Source organism: Boleophthalmus pectinirostris, unplaced genomic scaffold (assembly GCF_026225935.1).
Source record: "Boleophthalmus pectinirostris isolate CB_2022bp ecotype Guang Dong unplaced genomic scaffold, ASM2622593v1 HiC_scaffold_1, whole genome shotgun sequence".
NCBI lineage: Eukaryota > Metazoa > Chordata > Actinopteri > Gobiiformes > Gobiidae > Boleophthalmus > Boleophthalmus pectinirostris.
In genome coordinates, this window is record NW_026570970.1 from 27,321,992 (window position 1) to 27,343,221 (window position 21,230).

General features: G+C 37.7%; 1 protein-coding gene across 1 annotated transcript in view; it reads right to left on the reverse strand.

The window, feature by feature from the left end:
- Positions 1 to 21,230, reverse strand: part of lrp1bb (low density lipoprotein receptor-related protein 1Bb) — a 378,766-nt gene that overhangs the window by 314,932 nt on the left and 42,604 nt on the right. The window contains exon 2 of the mRNA XM_055149901.1: positions 13,111 to 13,248. Within this exon, the coding sequence (XP_055005876.1) occupies positions 13,111 to 13,248 (138 nt within the window). The remainder of the gene's footprint in view (positions 1 to 13,110; positions 13,249 to 21,230) is intronic.

Here is a 21,230-nt window from a genome sequence, read left to right on the forward strand (position 1 = left end):
AATCTATCAAACTGTGGTTGTACAAGGCTTAACATTGGTTTATACGGCGCTTTTCTCTGCTTGATTCTGTGCAGTATACATAAGGTGAGTATAATTGAACTTTTAGTCTTAGTTGATGGCCTAGATAGAATATTTCACATTAAACCTATTTATCCAGGTGAAATACTGGACACTAGAGCTGGGCGATATGGAGCAAAAAATATAACTCAATATATTTTAGATATATCTCGATATACAATATATATCTCGATGTACAGGAAAAATAAACCCCCAAAAACTACTGAAAAAAGAAATTTGCCACAAAAAAAAAAGTGCAAAGTGTTAGGCAGTTCATGTAGAAAGAAAGTGCTTCTGCAACATAAAAATAATAATAATAATAATAATAATAATAATAATAAAATCCTTTATACAAAATAATAATTTAAGAATTTAAGAAATAATATATTTTGCCTTCTTTTCATTCAGAAATAAAACTCAACTCAAGCGCATCTTAGCAGTGACCAGAACCATGAGCTCCTTTAGCAGAGGAAGCTTGGGATGTTCCTTATTTTAATAGATCCATGTTCTGCATAAGGAGCTATGAGTTATCCCACAATCCAGTGCAGATCAAATCCAGTGTTTCCAAATACTATTGTACAAGTTACACTGCACCAGATTATTTAGATTATGTTCTGCATAAATAAACTTTACATAAATCATAAAGACTATAAAGCCAAATCAGCCTGTTTGAGATTAAAATGTGTTTTAAGCAATTTTGTGCACATTTGTTTTCATTTTACAGAAATGAAACTTAAAACCACATGACTCATTTGCATAAACTTAAGCGCCGAAAAAAACAGCTTGCTCGCTGTGCCGGAGGAACGGGAGCACAGAATCCATTTCGTGTTTAAAAAATATCTTGATATATTTTAAATATCGAGATATTGCCCACCCCTACTAAACACTGATGGAGTCTACCATCAACTTATTTCAGCCTGGAGAGACTCAAACAGACACTAAAAAAATATTAGTAGTTCAGACCCCAGCAGAAGTTCTTCCAGGCTGAATTTACACTAGCTCCATTTCCATTATGACAGGTTTCAGAGGTAGCTATATATGGAGAAGGATTTAAGTTTTGTTTTGCTTCCAGTTCTGTATCTATCGACTTGTTTACTCCAGACTACATAGTTTTGCTAGTGTTAGGTGTAGGTGAACAAAACTGTTCCCTTAGTGCAGAGTGTAGGGAATGTACAGGGAGTACATTTAGAACTGAAAAATATTGCTGGGCGAGGGATAAATGAGGGATTACGTCAAAATTCTAGAACAATACAAATTACTTGGAACAGCTAAATATTCTGAGATTTTGTTTTATGTGTAATGATTGTAATAATGATTTTACAGTAAAGGCTCATGTTTTTGAAAAAGTACCTTGTATTTTTGCAATTTTATAAGTGCATTTTAGATTTACCTTTGTATGTGCGGTGATTTCTGATTGTTAAGTACACTGATGTATGAATAACACTGTTGGGCAAGTTACTTTAAAACTGTAATGTGTTATTTATGACTTGTTACTGTCATTTCAAAGTAATTCGTTACATTACAATATTACTGTATTTAAAATGTAAAACATTACACGACTATTGCAGTACTTTTAAGTTACTCTTACCAAAATAACTGTGAAGATGCTGAACTTTTGTGCCGTATATGGACTGAACCAGGACTAAACCAAGACTGAACCAGGACTGAACCAGGACTAAAGCAGAACTGAACCAGGACTAAACAGGACAAACAGAACTGAACCAGGATTAATCCAGGACTAAACCAGGACTGAACCAGGACTGAACCAGGATTAAACCAGGACTAAAGCAGGACTAAAACAGATCTGAACCAGGACTAAACCAGGTCTAAACCAGGACTAAACCAGAGCTGAACCAGGACTGAACTAGATCTAAACCAGGACTGAACTGAGGACTAAACCAGGACTAAACAAGGACTAAACCAGAGCTGAACCAGGACTGAACTGAGGACTAAACCAGGACTAAACTAGGTCTAAATCAGGCCTAACCAGGACTAAACTAGGACTAAACCAGTAGCTGAACCAGGACTGAACCAGGTTTAAACCAGAACTGAACCAGGACTAAACCAGGTCTAAACCAAAACTAATCCAGGTCTAAACCAGGACTAATCTTGGGACTAGATCTTGGAAACTTGCTATAGGGTGTCAGCTGCAGTTAGCCCTGTGGAGTTCTGTGCCAGTCCTTTCGCCCGCGGTTACTTGATGGTCTATGCGCACGTCTCTGGCATTTCACTGCTGCTGATATCGTGGTGATTTTAACGAATTTGTATGACGAAAAACCCACCACTTCAATCCAGGTTAAAAAAGCATTGTAACGTGTGTTACTCACATTTGTACAGAGTAAAATATTACCATTATTTCCCCTGCAATACCTTACTTTACTGCGGTACAGCAAAAAGCAATGCATTACAGTAATTTGTTACTTTTATAACGCATTACTCCCAACACTGATGAATAAGAAAATGGATGGAAGTAAGCCCTGGACACCATTTTGTATAGGGGGCAAAAGTATTTCATCTGGAAGGTCTTCTACCACATTTGCTGACACATTTTGGTATAAAAAGCCTGTAGCATCTCAAAGGTCCATAGGTAGTTCCAGAGCTAGCCTTTTGCACGGTCTCCATGGATACTGGAAAAAAGTTCATTCAGTTCAACCAATCCAACAGTCCTGTACTTGTGTGCTTTGAACTGCACGCGCTGCACTTCTTAGTTGCTGAAAATCTCATGATACAATCTTAAAAACTTAACCCAAAAAACAAAAAGTCGCTGCTCAGTGTGTGTAAGCCAGGTACCCATAAAACCACGTATGTATGCACTGTCCTCACCAAATAAACAAACAAACAATAACAGTATCACAGAAATGTCAAACAGCTTTACTCTGAATGTATTTGCAGTCAATATTTGTGCTCCTTGAAAGTGCCCCATGTTCCAGTTGATTCAGACCTGCTGTTTTGCCCTCTGTCTCATTCCCCCTCTCAGCTGCCCCAGTCCATCCTCTGCTCATCCTCTGCTCTGGCTCTACTCTTGTTGAAGGTTGGTGGTGCCTTTAGGAGCTTATGTCTACTCTGTTCAAACCTGGCTCTGCTCCCAGCACCTGTCCCAAACGCAGCGGGCCATGGAAAGGTAATACACTGGCTCAACATGTCATAGTTTTCTCTGCTTTTTGTTCGGTCTCTGGCCAAACAGAAACTGGGGCACAATAAGAAATACTGAAGATACACAGGTCAAGATGGTTTGTACAGAGGGTGGAATATATGGGTAGGTATGGCAGAAACGCCATAATAGGATGAGTGAAAATTCATGAATCTAGTGTGAGTTAAGTTAAAATGTTTCAGATGAGTCACCATTGCCACCCAGTAAGTAAGATGAGCAAGCATTGACATAAAAAGTGTATATAGACATTCTTCTTTTGAGATCAAGAGTCCTGTGTGGTCATTTATTGCAGCAGTAGTATTCAGATTTCTGTTCTCATAGTGACCAGCAAACATAGCATTTCTGTCAGGGCCTGGGGAATAGAGTGAGTATAATGTGGCATAAAATGGATACAATCTCTAACCCTGGTCCATGAAACTATTTTGTTACAGATTTTTTAGTAGAACCAAGCAGTTACCTCGCAAGGCTTAACAAAAATTGTTGATTTAACCAAAAAGAAAGTTAAAAAAATGAAAAAACACAAGCAGATTAAACAGCATTCAACAGATGAACCAATTTTCATGCATGTTGGCTCTATTCTCTCATTACAATTGTTTTTACGTTTTCTCTTTCCCAAAGGCTTCATTAGACAGGACGGCTGAAGAGTGAAATGGGGGAGAGAGAAGGTCAAATGGTCATGACCAGGAGATGAACCCACAATGCTGAAGTAGTACCAATAACACATATGTAACACCTTAAAATTCAAATGAATTATAAATTTTTATCTGTGATCCAGTAACTGAGGCCCACGACCCGGTTCTGGGCCCTAGACCAGTGGTTGGGAACCTCTGATCTGTTGTGAGTCCACCTCCCCCTATGGATTCTTTTGGCAGATCTAGTCTCTGGTCCATATGCCTGTAGTGGCCTGGCCTCCTGCTTGGCTCTGAGCCTGTTCACATGTCTGTACACAGGACTGTCCCACCTGAGGCTGTCCACTCCATCAGGGCCCTGGGGCACGCGCCATATGCCCCGGGCCTGCTGTTCAGAGGCACACTACACTGGCACTGTGTCCGTCAAACTGGCATTTCCATCTCAAGTCTGAGAGGCTATATTTATCCGACTGTCTTCTTCCTCTCACACAGCCCAGTGAAAAGTGAGTACATTCAGTCAAATATTAGTCAGTATTAAAGGAGACTTGTTATGCAGTCACATTGGTAGTGACAAACTACCAAAGCTGCCTAATCCAATGAGGTTCATTTGATCCTCCGCTAATTTATGTTATTAGATTCTTTTTTCATACCAAGAGTTTGTTTTCATACCTGACAGTTTCGACTGCTCACTATCGGTCTTCCTCAGAGTGGTCACGTGATGTTGCTGTGACGTGTCCGGTCAGCTGAGTTATATCAGGTTTTGGCACTGTGATCCTGCCTCCACTGGTAGGAAAACTACTCTGAGGAAGATTGCTAGTGAGCAGTTGAATCTGTCAGGTATGAAAACAAACTCTTGGTCTGAAAAAAGAATCTAATAACATATACCACAGCTGCCCTCAGGGTCACTGGCACTGGAAAAGTGGCTGCACGTCTACAACAATTTCGGCTCCATCCACCACTTAAACACTGCATTGGATGTGAAAGTGTCTTGCCCAAGAAAAACTGGCTATTTGTAGAATTCAATACAAATTGTTTAGACTTAAAGATGCATTGCTTTACTTTTGCTTTATTTTGTAAGTTTTTACCTTTTTATTCACTGGTATTTTTACTCCTCTTTGATTTGATTTGACAAGGACTAGTGGAGTGAAACAGAGCTTTATTTTGTATTCCTATTGCATTTTAAAAAATCTGTACTCTGCAGCACTTTGTTAAAGAAATGTGGTCTATAAATAGTGGATTGGATTTATTTTTCTAGTGGAGTGCCATTTGATTTCTGCAGAGATGAATCATTTTAATGCCATACTATGTAAAATTATAGGCAACCCAATGGCATTTCTATGTTGTGCACTCTCCAGAAAAGTGCCCCTTTGATTTAATCTTTTTGTTTTTTTATTGTTCTTGTTTAGTCATTATTTATGTCTATGTTGAAAGCAGATCAGGTTTTCTGTTTGTTATTCTAATACCATAAAGCCCTACCTGTAAACACCAATTTTCTGCAATTTCAATAGCTCTTATGGTTGCCCCATTATTCGATTATTTACTATTGACCAGTGCAGTGTTACGATCTGCTTATGGTCGAGTTTTATGCCTTGACCTCGTTTCCAATTCATTAATTCCTCCATCCTTGTTTGACCAGCTTTATGTTGATTGTGGTCATGATTGCACATTCAAATTTATATTGCTGACAATTTCTACATGAAGTGCATTTCCGATGGTCGAGACGGGGCTTATGTTGTTAAATCAATATTGTGTTTAAGGGAAATTTATTGCCAAATGGGTTATTCGTTGTGCCAGCTACTGTGGTGGTCATCCATTACAATGCACTACACAATATACACGGTGATTAACCTGGCTGCAGGCCTGTTTGTCCACATCAATACAATCTGCAGTGTACTGGACGTAATTAAACAGTGAAGTTATGTTAACGTACTAACAATATACTGCACAGGGGACAGGGTGGCACAGTGGTTAGTCCTTCTAATCGAAAGGGAATCCAACATCTTCTCAGTGTTCGTAAATATAAAATGCACATGGTCAGTGAATTTAACCATGATGTCTTTCATCATTTGCTTACTCTAAGTTGTATTTTTGATTGTGATTTATGCATGTTTGAGTACCTTATTTTTCAAATCACACATATTTTCATGGTTTGGGCAATCTTGCGACTTACACTGGTGCGACTTATTTATTAAAATTTTCACATTGACAGCTGCGAGAGGGCGCTCTAGGCTTGTGTGCCAGTATCTGCTACTCCTATTACTCCTGTACCACTCTCACTTCGCACTCTACTGCCCATGTCTCCAGCAGAAAGAGCCACTGTCCTGCTGCAAGTAGTGAAATATTCAGGTGACTGGCAGAAAGCAGGGATGAAGAACACAGCTTCAAGGTAACCAAGAGGGTGCACCATGCAACTTTCCTGGAAGTTATTGGATGGATCGACAAAGCATGGACTTCAGTGACAACCGAAACCATCCTGTTGGCATTCAGAAATGTCGGAATAATTCTAACTGGAACTGGCGCTGAGTCTGACGACAGCTACACAGAAGAGGAAGTGGCGCACCTTTTACCTCCGGAGGTTGCAGGGTTGCTGAGAAGTGACACTGAGGATGAAAAATTTAATGAATTGTGATTCGAAGTGAGATCGTGAGTTTGGTAAACTTATGTCATGTTGTTTATGCTATAGTTATCTGACTAACTGTTAATATGTTACCTTAATATATTAACGCCTATTTGCTGTTCTATTGTTATTACTGTAACTTGCCATTCAAGATGAAATGTTGGTTCCCGGTTCCCCAAAAAAGTGCGACTATGTGTTTTTTCTTCTCCATTATGCATTTTTTGGCTGTGCGACTTAGACTCCGAAACTACTTATAGTCTGAAAAATACGAAAAAATAATCCTGTATTGTCCTGAATTCAAGGCTTGAGAAAATTTCTAGTTTCACCTACGACCTGTCCCTGTCCACAGCTCGGTATTTACTTATGATTACTCAAAGAAATCAGATGCCAGGTTGTACAAGTAAAAATAAGTCAATAAAAATCTGCTTTTTTCAATTGAAGGCTGAAATGAATACACTGGTGTACTCAGCTTTTGAATAGTAAGTCTACTGACCACTAGTAACCATTCTTTCTTTGTGAACAGTGCTGCAAACCCTTGGCCTTCTCTCAGTAATCTTCATGATGATGTTACCTGAAATAGCTTTCACTTCACAAGTGTGCCTTGTCTGGGTCAAAACATGCCAATTGTCAAAAACAGTAATAAAAACAAAGTGTGGCTGTTTTCAAAAATCTAAAATCAATTCATAGTTTTGATGCTTTCATTGAAAATCTACCATATAAATAGTAATGAAAACAAAGAAGAAACAAGGGAAAAAGTCTATCCAAACTTGACTGGTAGTTTATATTATAGTCTAATACTACATAATCCTTTACCTAATACCTGGAAAGCACAGAATGTCTTTTTATCAGAAAAAACTAGTCTTAAAATTGTACTGGAACAATTTGATCTCTCCCGTTTTTCATCGTCTTTGTGAAACATATTTATCTAATTTAACCTGAGATTTTGAGTGCCCTTGTTCTGCCTCTTCTTCCCGAAAAGAACAACAAAACTAGTGCCTACAGAACGCACAATTACACAACACCCACCTCTTGTTCAAATCTTCTGAAACTCCACACACTTTCTTAGCGTGGGAAGCAGTGGCACAACGTCTCATTTGCTCTCCCAGCACATATTAAGTCTTATTACTGTGTATTAAAATTGCATGCAGCGGGGTATGAGTACTGGCTCTAATCTGTTTTCCCTTTACTGATGGAGAGCAGTTAGCAAACGTGCTGCCATTTGAGCGGATTACCATAATGTCTAATTAGCCACTTGAAAAGTACAGGTCATATACTAGAGAGGGGGCTCCACCAGATGTACTGCGTTATGAGTAATGTTCAGATGCAGTACCTTTCGATATTCAGTATACATATATTTTATTTCAACAGTAGAATGTAATTTTCAGCATTAAATTGTAACACTTTCCTTTATGTTTCCTTTAGACATTCTGGGAAGTTCCATAGTGGTCCATAGGGGTATACTAGTCCATTGTTTTGCCAACGATGGGGTCGCAAGAGATTTTTTTTTTTTTTTGGGTCACCTTGTCATGATCTGCATGTTGGTCTGCAATATACCACCCCCCTGCTCCTCACTTTTTTGGCAGCAGGGCCTCGCCTAACCAGTTTTTTGTGGGAAACACCGATTACTGTTTTTCTTTGTTTTGTTTACAACTTGAGCACCGTATTTTTCAGACTATAAAGTGCACTTAAAATCCCTTAATTGTGCCTTAAAATCCGATCCGCTTTATGGATTAATTCTGGTTGTGCTTCCTGACCTTGAACTGATTTTCACATATCTTCCACTATACTAGTCATATCCTTTAGTCCAACAGAAGATTTTCAGTATGTTCATTAAATTTTGATGCCTTTAGTGAGACTCTACACTGTAAATACTGTAATTATGGAAATAAATAAAAAAAACACAATGAAAACTGTGCCAAAACATCTAACTGGTAGTGTATTTTGATTATAGCTGATTATTCTTCAGTACAGTGGTATAAAAATGTAAGCTTGACTGTTTGTTCACATGAGTTAGAAACAGATGCTAGTTTGGTCCTGGTTTGAGGCCAGTTTAGTCCTGATGTTGTCCTATTCTCGTCCCGGTCTAGTAGCCAGGCTGGCACCACCAAGTGCCTCCGCTCAGTTTAATTTCTCTCCAATGACTAGGTCAGGAATCGGAACACACTAGACTATTTGCAAGAACCCCAGAAGCTGTAGACTGAGCACCGGCCAATCAGTGAAGAGCTGTGAAGCCATGATGTCAAACTCAACAGCACAACAGTAGATGTAGACGAAGTGGATGTAGACGAAGCCATACATTCTGTGTTGGCAACAATTCCCGAGATTGAGGAGTTAAAACCAGAACAAAGAGAATGTTTGGTGAATTTTACCAAGGGGAAAGATGTTATTGTCCTTCTTCCTACGGGATTTGAAGCATTATATATGTCACGATGAAATAGCAGCGATTGGTTAAATGAAAAAAGTATGCGCCTACCGTCAAGTGAATGAATCCTAATACTGTGAGGTCAGACGGTTTCCACAATCTAGTCCACTTTAGCCTCAATGTTAATATGTTGTGTGTGCAAATGTAACTGCACGTTATCATAAAAAAGATGTACATAGATACACATAGCTTAATGTTGCATGTTTTTGAGACTGATAAACAATCGTATTCATTTCATAACATATGTTGAAATCAAAACTGGAAAGACAGTTTTTTTTCTTAGTTTTTCCATCAACATTTTAGCAATTTGCAGAATACGTTAGCAACTGGGGACATGTTTCAATTTATGTGATTAATTCTGCAGCCTTATGGTTAGCACATCTGCTTCTGCTAAAGATGATGCAATGTTTAAATCCTGTTTTGTCTTTTCTGAAAACTTTGAAACCACCTTATAAAATCGTAATGTTGAGATGTTATATTTTTAGTACTCATTCCCACTTTTGCACTTCTGTTGGAGTGGAGGATCAGTCAATCAATTATCTCTTCAAAGTTTGTTTTTTTACTGGCCAAGATCTAATCAAACATAACACCACAGCACTGCACTGTCAGATAATATCACATTATTAGTATTGAACAGTCACTCTTATCTTGTTTCCACACTTGAGTCAATAATGATTTCACTTTAAAGCCTTGTTTATAGTCCAAACATTATTCTACTTTTAAAAAGATGATAATTTCAGTCAATTACCCAAATCAAACTTTTTATTTATGACTGTGTTTGAAATTTTAAACATAAGTCACGCACAACTCAACCCAATCAAATCATATTATTTCTATTGACCGCACAGAGCCCACTGTTACCATGTCTCCCAGTTTGGATCGATAGTGATTTAATTCTTATACTTTTCTCATGCATTTATATTTCACTGTGTAAGAGCAAAAAACCCACCGCTTTGCCCAGAAAAGTCAGTCTTACAGTAATAATTCAGAAAGTAGATTTTCTTGGCTCTCACAAACCATTGTCAGTGGGGTTTTAACTGTCTCAGAGTTCACTCGGGGTCAAGCTGTGTGTCTGCCAGTGACTGTTGTGCAAAAACCACCAGCAATCACGTCTTATCACTGCAGCCAGGTGTCCATAACAGCTTGGTGGAGTTGCTAAGATTGTCCAAAGCAAAAAAAATAAAAATGATGTCCACACAATCACACAGCGCTCCTGTCCCACTGAGTGACTTGTCTCTGGTCTGACAGGGGAAGAGAGACAGAGAGGGAGGCCTTGGATTCTGCTTTATACTGAAAACAAGCCGAGTGGACGCTGAAATGCTGGTCAAGGTTAAAGCTTCGCACGGGTGGACAGTTGAGTGGCTGAATTATTGATACTGTGCAGGAGAAAATAAATAAATACCCGGAAAAGAAAAATGTCAATAAATTTCCTGCAGCAAGTTCATTCTGAAAGGCAAGACACTGCAGGTGATTAGGGGAAAAAAATCTTTGGAGATCTGGAAATATACGTAGAAGTTTGGACCCACCTTTTCATATATATTTTTTCTTTAATTTTGTTTTCTACATTTTATATACAGACAGAAGACATCAAATATGTTATGCAAGATATATGGAATTATGTAGCAAAGAAAAAAATACTACTGCTAAACACTAAATATGTGTTATATTTATATTCAAATCCACCCTTTGTTGTCAGAGCTGCAAACCCTTGGCCTTCTCTCCGTGAGCTTCTTGATGAATTCACATGAAATGGTTTTCACTTCACATGTGTGCCACGTCAGGGTCAAGACATGTCAAAAATACAAAGCAGTGATCAAAGCAAAGCATGGCTATTTTGAAAAATTTTAAAATCTAAAGATGTTTTGATTTATTTTGAGTTAGTTTTTTGTCTATTACTTTCACAGTTTTGAAGCCTTCCGTGAGAATCTACAATGCAAATAAATGTGTGTGTCCAAACTTTTGACCGATTGTGTAAATTTGAAACTTCTGTAGTTTATAAATCGACATAATAAAACATCTTTAGGTGCAAATTCGAAAATTAGTTGAGAAAAAAACAAGTTTGCGTGTAGTGTCTCACCTTAAAACGTATTTAAAAATACCAAATGTGCTCAAGCAAAACATAAACACTGATGCATGAAGCTAATTTGTTCCATCAGATTTTGAATTTTAAATACGGCTGAATTTCTCACTTTGAATTTTTTAACTCTCAAAAGTGATGTCTGAATTAATTTTAGCTGCTGAAATTTTATGTATACTTTTTCAATATATTTCAAATTCAAAATAAAAATTTCATCTTTTAAATATTCAGCACTAATATTTTCAAGACCTCAAATTCAAAAGAGTGTAAAAATCACGGTGAAAAATTTCCCAACAAAGCTCCAAGATGCCAAGACAGAAGCAATCATTCATAAGTAATTCAAGAGGGCAGAGGCTATTTCCTATTGGCCGTTCTCATCTCTGGGCGGGGTCTGACGTTTTGATGAGGCTAATTCTGACCAATCAGATCGGTGCAGATTCACTGCACCATTACCTGTTTGTTCCTAAATTAGCTCGGATAACTTTGGATCGATTGCTTTGGCCTTGGCACCTTGGCTCTTTCCTGCAAATTATTTTCACTGCAAATTTTACACCCTGAACTTTGACTGTTGAATTTGAATTTAGAGTTAAAACTTTCAAAGTGAGAAATTCAACGGTTTTTAAAATTTAAAATCTGATGAAACAAATTATCTTCCATATCTAAACCTATCCACGTTAGGGATGGATAGGATAGTGGATAGGTTTAGAAGATAGTAATAATGTAGTAATTTGCAGTCTCTCTAATAGAATCAAATTCCACCATGTTCAAGCAAATTATAAAAAAACAAAAAAACAAACAAAAATAGAAATAGAGCCCTGTACAAAAATAAACATTGGTCAGTTTCCATCTATGACTATCACATATGGGATTATGGGCAGCTGCCAATTAGTCATATTATAAGTCTGTATGGACCACAGCTTGCTAAATAACAAACACACTCGACTGCACACAACATTTCTTTCTTTCTTTTTACCAGCATTTTACCAGTATTGACTCTATCAGCAATTGGAGCAATTTGAGATGTACCACAGAGTTTCCTCAGGGCACAAAACGTCAACATATTTGGAACACCGTGTTCTCTCCACTCAGACAAAAGTTGTCAAATTGCACAAATACCTTCACATGCAAATTTCCTTTGTTCTATCAACTTTTGAGGACATTGTTAGCCCCGAGATACAACCCACTAACTCGGTATGCTGCAAATAGAGATATCTAGGTAAGTTAAAACGACTTACATTAAGAACATTTGGCTTTATTTCAGTAGATTTAAATTTACAAGTGAAATGATCTACCAATGGAACAAGTGTGTTTTTCTTTATTCAAGTAACATTAGAATTTGTTTCTCATTTAAACTGTAAAGCCTTGTTTTTCTTCTTATCTTACAGGTACATAGTGTAACTTTTCAAATGCTTTTCTCCATGGAGATGTTATTGCTTTGTCTGGAATGTTTCACAGTATGACATTAAACCTTTCTATCTTCATGGAGACCAAACCAGACCAAGTTACAGGTCTGATCGGTGGAGAGGCGACCCCTTTCACACTCAGAATACCTGTTTTTCTAGGTATTTTTGAGCAGTAAAACCACCTGTAATTGAATAAATGTAAAGTAGAGCTGTTTAATGTCATACTGTGGAATATTCCAGGCCAAAAAACGACATATCCATAGAAACAAGCAGATGATGGACCCCCAACCGAAAAGTTACATAGTAGCACAATATATTTTCATATTTTAAGCGCAAAAAGTCTTGTTCCATTGGTAGATATTTTTACTTGTCAAGTGAATTTTACTCAAATCATGATAAAACTTTCTTAATTCACATAATCTTAACTTGGCTAGATTTTGTTTTTTGTTGTTGTTTTTTTTGCAGTGAGTGTACTGGTGAGAAAGAGAGTAAAATCCATATCAACATTTCCTTCCAATGCAGTTTCTATTATACCAATCTTACAAAATCTTAATAAAACTACTTTGTAAACAGTTATCTAATTAGCAAAATGCATTCCAATTTACTGCTTAGAAAATCATTTGCACATTTTGATAATTCAAGCAGCAGAAGCGTGCCGTGATTACCATATCAGTCGGCATTACTCATTCACTCCTATTTTCTCAACGCAAACTGGGACATTGAGAGTCGGTGGCTTTAGATTACCGCCTCTTACCTCGACAGTGCACACCCTCGTCGTAACCATCGTCACAGTCTTTCGCCCCGTTGCAGAGTTTGTTGAAATGAATGCACTTTTTGGTCCCTGTGCATTGTATGTGGTTCAAGGGACATCGGATCACCACCTCCTGGGCACCTAAAACAGAGGAACAGGCTTGTCAGACAATCTAAAAGCATAAATAATTCATAGCACTATAAAGAAAAGATCATGAAATTACCATGTGTGTTCTGAATCCGTGTATCATTCGTTCATTTGTTTTTCAAAATAAAACCAAAAATAAGAAAACAAAAAAACAACTATTTTCTTCGCTATTTGTCTCCAAAAGCAAAATGAAAAAACAGATAGTGATTTGTTTTTTCAGTTTTCGATTTTGTGTTTAAATGATTATTGGAAAAATTGATAATGGCCATTTCCGTAACTTAAACTGCGATGCTGGACTTTTGCGCTGCATATGGACTGAACCAGGACTAAACCAGGACTAAATCGCTCTCTGTCCCGGTCTCAGTCCCGGTCTCAGTCCTGATCACCTGACAGTCTAGGCGGGCACCGTTCCAACACTCAGTCCTGGTTCAGTCCTGGTTTAGTCCTGGTTTAGTCCTGGTTCAGTCCTGGTTCAGTCCTGGTTCAGTCCTGGTTTAGTCCTTGTTCAGTACATATGCAATGCAAAAGTCCGGCATTGCAGAAAAAGGGAAACGACCATTATCCATTTTTTCCATTATTCATTTAAACACAAAATCAAAAACTGAAAAAAATAATCGCTATCCATGTTTTTCATTTTGGTTTTGGAGACAAATAATGAAGAAAATTGTTGTTTTTTTCGTTTTCTTATTTTTGGTTTTATTTTGAACAATGAACGAACGAATGACACACGGATATGGCATATAAGATAGCATCAGTGCGTGGAAGTGAAATTAGGACAACCATATGCTCAATGCATTTACTTTAATGCCAGTGGGATATATTTTCAGATACAATGTAAGTGAAGCAATGTCCGGTAATTCATTCAAACAAACAGGGTTGGTTAAAGTGTTTGACAGATTGTTATGATTCTTTAATTTTGACTTAATTTGGTGGGATCTGTAAATATAAATTATTGTTTTGCATGAACCAAGAACCAATTTTCGAAGAAAAGTTGAAAAATATGTTGAAAATTACAGGAAGTAAAGCTCTCAAATAAACTGATGACAACATACTAGGGAGAATTATATCTAAAAGTTCAGCACAGTTTATATGTAAGAAACTTTAAACATGATTTAAATAACATAAAGGAGTTTTCTTACATTTGTATCTGTCATATCATAATTTTTCCGTATATTAGAGGAGTTTTTCTGGGTAACAATGTGATATAATGATTTCCAACCTAAAAAATTGCCAATGTTTTGCACACATCTTAAATATAAAAATCTTAATTGTGCTTTAGTAAAATGAATAGTTGTATAACCTGTCGTAGGCACTTTAAATGTCTTGCCCAAGGACACAGCAAATGGGAATCAAACTCAGTCTTCAAGTTAGCGTTGCTCTGCTGAATGAGGCTCGACTCGACTAATTATTAAAGCATTTCCACTTTACTTTATATATTTTCCTACCGAGATTAATCAAGCAATCAAAAACCACATTGTTATGGAAAATTATATGTTTGTGTCTAGTAAATAATAATTGAAATGCGAGCTGCAATTTCATATGTATAATTAATGTACACATAATTATTATTTTCCAACGCATAGTTGTACATTCCTGTTTTTAAGAGCGCCTCCTCAAAGTGCTGATACTTCAGGACCTCTTGTATAGGGGGAAGCAGAACCTATGCATATGCAAATGTATTTATACTTCACACCATTGTGTTTTTTTCCTACACATAACAGATGCTCGGCACACTGCTCTGCACCCGCTGTGGTGATGCCTCATAACAAAGTGCCCCAGTCTCCAATCTCTCCCCCATCGCCTCCCTTTCCTCTCTTTCCTGTCTCTCCTCCCTCTTCTCCCTCTCCTATCTCTCCTTCCTTTCCTTCCTCTCTGGTCTCTCCTCCTTTTCCTCCCTTTGCTCCCTCACCTCCCTCTCCTCTTTCTCCTCCCTTTCCTGTCTCTCCTCCCTCTTCTCCCTCTCCTATTTCTCCTTCCTTTCCTCCCTCTCTGGTCTCTCTTCCTTTTCCTCCCTTTCCTCCCTCTTCTCCCTCTCCTCTTTCTCCTCCCTTTCCTCCCTCTCCTATCTCTCCTTCCTTTCCTCCCTCTCTGGTCTCTCCTCCTTTTCCTCCCTTTACTCCCTCACTTCCCTCTCCTCTTTTTCCTCCCTTGCCTCCCACTCCCGTTTCTCCTCCCTCTCCTCTCTCTCCTGTCTCTCCTCCCTCCTCTTTCTCCTCCCTTTCCTCCCTCTCCGGGCTCTCCTCCTTTTCCTCCCTTTCCTCCCTCACCTCCCTCGTCTCTCTCTCTCCTCCTTTTCCTCTCTCTCCTCCCTTTCCTCCCTCTCCTCCCCAGCCCGGAGCAGCTGTTTAAGGATTCATGAGGCCCGTAGGTGACCCTCATTCCAGCGAAACATAAAACATGTCTGACCAGTGCACCGACTACTAGAAAAAAACAAAACAAGAAAATCAGCTATATAGTAAACCGATATCACTGACACTTCGAACATAACTGCTCAACTGAAACTTTGCCGCTGATGATAACAACATTCCATGAAAAAGTGAGCCTAACTGAAGGCACTACCCTGTCACAAGATCTATTAGATTTATATCTCATCTTTATTTTAATGAAAACACTGACTGCAATACGGCTGTACAAAGGCAAAAGACCTTAACTCGCCAGAGTGTGAAACCGAGAAAAATGACTCCAAAAGTATTTATATGCGAAAAATATTGAGCTCAAAATTGACCTTCGACCCTTATTTGGCAGTTCTAGTGCTCTGCCTTTGTATCCAAAAATAAGGAGTCGTGCAAAGGCAACAGGAAGTACTGACATGATCATTATTTGCTTGAGTTTCACCAAACTTCTGGTGTTTGAAATGATATACAAAAGCTTTGGATTTCTTGTTTAACACTTACATGGTTAAACAGTTTGACACACATTTTAATTTGCAGTATAGTCTGTACAGTATGAATAACCATACAAAGGAATATTTGTTTAATTTGTAAAGACCCTGTGCCAAGGCCGCAACCAAAAGAAGAAGGTGAGAGGTTGGATTTTAAAATAAAATATATTTATTAACTAAATCACATCATACACTGTTACTGCCGTTTGCCTTTATATGACTCCTTATTTTTCGGCACATGATACAAAGACAGAGAATTGAAACTGTCAATTAAGGGTGAAAGGTCAATTATGAGCTAAATATTTTTCACGATATTTATTCACATGATAAAGAAGGTCTCAAATCAAAATGACATGAACTAATTTTTGACTAAACATGATATTCTGCCTTTGTAGGGCAGAATAGCTGACATGATTTGTGCTTGTTTTTTTGTTTTTTTTGCCATGGGTCCTTCCTCGACAACTGATGGATTACACAGTCTTTTGATGAGGAAATACATTATCACACAAATCAGAAAATGGTGTAATATAGGCCCTTTAAGTAAATCTGTTGATATTTTTGCTCACATCTAACATTTAAAGATAGCTTTTTAGGATATTACCGCTTATTTTCAAAACTATAATTTCCATGTACATTAACAGAATTTCTTAGCCTTTACAACTTCGAATGTTTTAGTGGATAATTTTTATTTCCAACCCTGAAAACAACCTAGCACAGAACCAGCTTAGCAGATGTTGACAGATATCAGTTCTAATGCCTAAAGTAAGTAGCATTTATAATAATTGGAACATATGTATTTCCTGCTACCGAAGACACTGCACATGTCCAAAACGGGCTGAATTGATTGAACATTTAAAATTCAAATAGCATGTAGAATATGATTTGCAAATGCATGTCAGCCTCTTGAGCACACACAACACATCTGCCCACCTCCCCTCCCGAAGCAAAAACCTGCTCCACCTTAACCACATAGACACCAATTACCGCAGTGTCCACTTAAGGCGGAAATTTATGCCCCATCACAAAACTGGAAGAAGCACATCTCAAAAGACCCAAACCATCTTGACCAAACAATTACTTATAACCCCTATTTCCTCCTTGGAGTAAAAGCTATTGCAATTACTGTGACTTTTACAAAAGAGCACTTTCAACTGCACAAGATTTACTATGGGGATTTGTGTGGCAGTGGTATTGACATAATAATAGTCCGCATTACTTTCTCTCCAAGGATTTTATTGCGGTGCAGGAGAACAGATTTTCTCTTTAATGAATATTTCTTGGCTTTGACTTGGAGCCCCAGCGATTCACAGTATTTTTATGCCATATTTAGGTAAGTCAAATCTAAGTGACCTTGTCTGAGAGAGTTCATATTTCATACATGAGCAAACTGGCAGCAGCCTCATCTTCCGGGCTCCAAATGTGTTTTAAGCAGCTCTCAGTTCATTCTGCCCTGACAGATTTTCAATTGACTTTGTGAAATGTGTTTTTACCTCTGGTTCTTCGAAAGCCCACTTTAGAATAGGTGACTTTGAGAAAATATTTAGCCTCACAAAACTGCAGGTACCATTTAATTTAAAATCATATTGAAAAAGATGATTTAATTGGCTGCATTTTCAATTGGTGATTGTGTTAATATAGAAACTAATATGCGATTTGCAGTTGTGTATTGCAGTGCTCAAGGTTAAGCATTGGCTATCCATACAATGCATAAAATATTCTAGATTCATGCATGGGCTTTATCAATTTGGTAATCTCATGTAAATGTCAACAGGATTCCAAATACAGTATAGACTGTGTAGACGGACAGAGCTAATTCTCTAGCCGTTGCGTTCCAAATAGAAAGTGAGCATGGGGCACGTCCAACACGTCATTCCTCTCTCTGTAACTGTTGCCAGGGTCGTCATTTTGGTCTTAAAATGTTCATATTTACCCTCTATGTGATGCACCGTAAACCACAATAAGTTACCAGAACTTAAAATAATTGTGGCAGTCGATGGCCTCAATTATTTTAAGTTAATGAACTTAAAAGTCACATATTTGAGTTTTCTGTTAAGGCAGCTCAGTTATTTTCATTTACATTTAGTCCCATGTGCATTTCAGACCGCTTTCCTCGATCAGATTATTGTGTTATGTGATTGCACTTTATTTGTAATGATCGATTTTAGTACTTATTTGGTGAAGCACTTTGAAATTGTATTGTATTTTAGCATGCACTATATAAATTAAGTTTATTTTTAAATCATCCCTCTTTGAAACAGTAGAAAGAACATGACTTTATAATTCCCCGCATTTAATTACTTACTTCTACTAAGTTGTACCTCATCATCTATGTTTTTGAGTTATGCTCACTTATACCCACAATAGTTCCCTTTAATTAAAAATAAAATGTTGAAATTACTCAAAAAAGAAGAACATGTTACAGGAACTTGACATAATTAAGTTAGTAAGACTCCTTTTAAAATTCTACTAAGTTCTACATCATCTATGTTTTGATTTATGCTTACTTATACCCACAATAGTTCCATTTAATTAAAAATAAAATGCTGAAATTACTCAAAAAAGGAGAACATGTTACAGCAACTTGTCATGATTAAGTTAGTAGGACTATTTCTAAATTTCCTCTAAGTTATACCTCATCTGTGTTTCTGAGTTATGTTCACTTATACAAACAATAGTTCCCTTTAACAAAAAAAAAAATAAAATAAAAAAATTGAAATTACTCAAAAAGAAGAACATGTTACAGCAACTTGAAATAATTAAATTAGAATGACTATTTCTAAAACTTTGAGTATACACAAACTTAATCTATTTAAATACTTTGAATGTCCGGGTTTACAGAGTGGTGATGTTTTTCTTTCGCCTTTTGTCCGTAAATCAATTCCTATTCCTAACATGGAACTCTGCTTCAAAGCCTCGATGAGTTTCATTTGACTGGAACTGAATGCTGAATCTATCTATCTATCTATCTATCTATCTATCTATCTATCTATCTATCTATCTATCTCTATCTAACTCTCATCCACATCATGTGCCTCTGCCTCTCATCCCAATGGCAAAACATGCTCCTTAGCGCACCTCTGTAAGGCTCTGTGACAGTATACAGTGCTGTCATCCCCTGCCTTTGCCTGCTCACCACATGGGCCTAACCTAACGCGATAAGAGGAGGGCTGCCCATGAATATTCAGGGAGCCATGGCGACGCAGATGGGCTCTCTACGGCTCAGGTGCTTACGATTCCTGTCAATTCCCAAACTCCGGTAGAGTGCTGTAAAAGGAGCTAGGACCATATCTCAAAGTCACACTGTACGCCGCACTGTCTTGTCATTTTTCTTGTGATAGTCGCGCGTCTTGGTCCTTGCTCCCAAATGCGTCTGAAAAGGTGGCAGGGGGTGAGAGATTTAGCCAATAGGATGTGAGGGCAGATACGGTAGACTTCTTGTGCTTTTGATATCATGACAAAAGGATCTTCACGCAGGACATGCACAGAGGAGGGAAAGGGAATATATTAGGAGATGGATGATATGGTATATGAAATGCCAGACACAAGGCGCAGAGCAAAGTCAAAATAAAAAAACTACTGAGAGAAATGTTAAAGGTCCTTTATTATGCAAAAATGACTATGTTCAGAGTGCAGGGCTAAATGCTCAATTTGGATTTTTTGTTTTTTCTTTTTTTTTTTGTGTGAGGTCATTCACATTTCCAATTAAATGTACTTACATGTGATCTCCAGTGTGAACATTAAATGCCCCAAAAGTGTCCCGCATGCACATTGGAGGACACGACGACGTCACATGCAGAGAGTGTGCTCAGTGTATACAGATGTAGCCTAAACATGGACGCTAGAATTGAGCACCTGGCAGTTTTAAAGTTGCTGCCGTACCAGAGCCAGAACATGTACAGCTTATACAACCATTAAACAACCATGCTGAATATCCAGTGTGCCTTATATTTTTTTCTGTAGAATGACTATACTGTTTGGATAAAAGAATGGCATATTGGGTGATGTCAAAACTTGGGGAAATAGTTGATTGCCAATGAAGTAAAGATGAAAATATTGGAAAAAAGTGGAGAAAAAAAAAAAAGCCTTATTTTTTTTTGTATTAAATTGAGCCAAAATCATGTAGAAATTTGTTTTAAGAATTATTTTTTCTTTGCATCTGGAATGCATTTGTAGACAGCTTACACAACACACTGAGGATTTGAGGAAATGTTTCATTTTTCAAAATTTTCTATCACAAAATGAAGGTTACCTACACTAAAATGGCCAAAAAATTTTTTCGCAATAGTTCCGGAAGAGCAGACCCTCCAATTATTGGTCCTTACGGTTACAGTTAACAAAAAAAAACACAAATAAAAAGTATAGCAGACGATGTCAGGTTCAACCCATTTTTCAGACTTTGGCTTATTTGAGATTGAGAAGTAGAAGGATGAGGTTTTTGGCCTTGGCGTTTTATGCGGCAGTGGCAGCATCGTCCGTGTGAATGCGGAGTCACAAGCAAGAGTGGTGGGATTGATATGTGCTTCGCTGCTTCATTGACACAGAGTTCGCACACAATTTTTGTATGACAAGAAGAACGTTTGTGTACATTTGTGAGTGTCTAGTTTTTGCCTACTTCAGCGCAGAATAGTGATGTTTGCCGCTTGTTGATGACCTGTAGGTGGGATAAATGCCACCTGGCCTTTAAGACTGAAGTCACCTGTCAAAAGATCGGAAACGTATCTCTTTTAGGACCACATATCCAAGTGGCCTGGGTTGCATTTGAAAAAAACAGATCTGTGTCGTTCAGACTATCATTAAAAAATCTGATACAGGTCACATTTTGGTCACTTCAGCCTGCAGTCTGAACGTAGCCTAAGACGTGTTATAATATCGTTACCTCCTCAAAAACAACAGTTGAGTAACTCTTTATTATTGCGCTGTCTGCTTCTCCAAAGCTCAAAACGCTCTGTTCTAACTTGTGATATCATGAAGTAGTAGTGTTCCAGTTAGCAGCTACCTTTTACCTTTTGTTCAGTAGAGAGTGAGTACAGCACTTCATGTATACTATACCACATGACATCTCAGGGTGGAAAAGAGTGTCTTCTGTTTGAGAGAA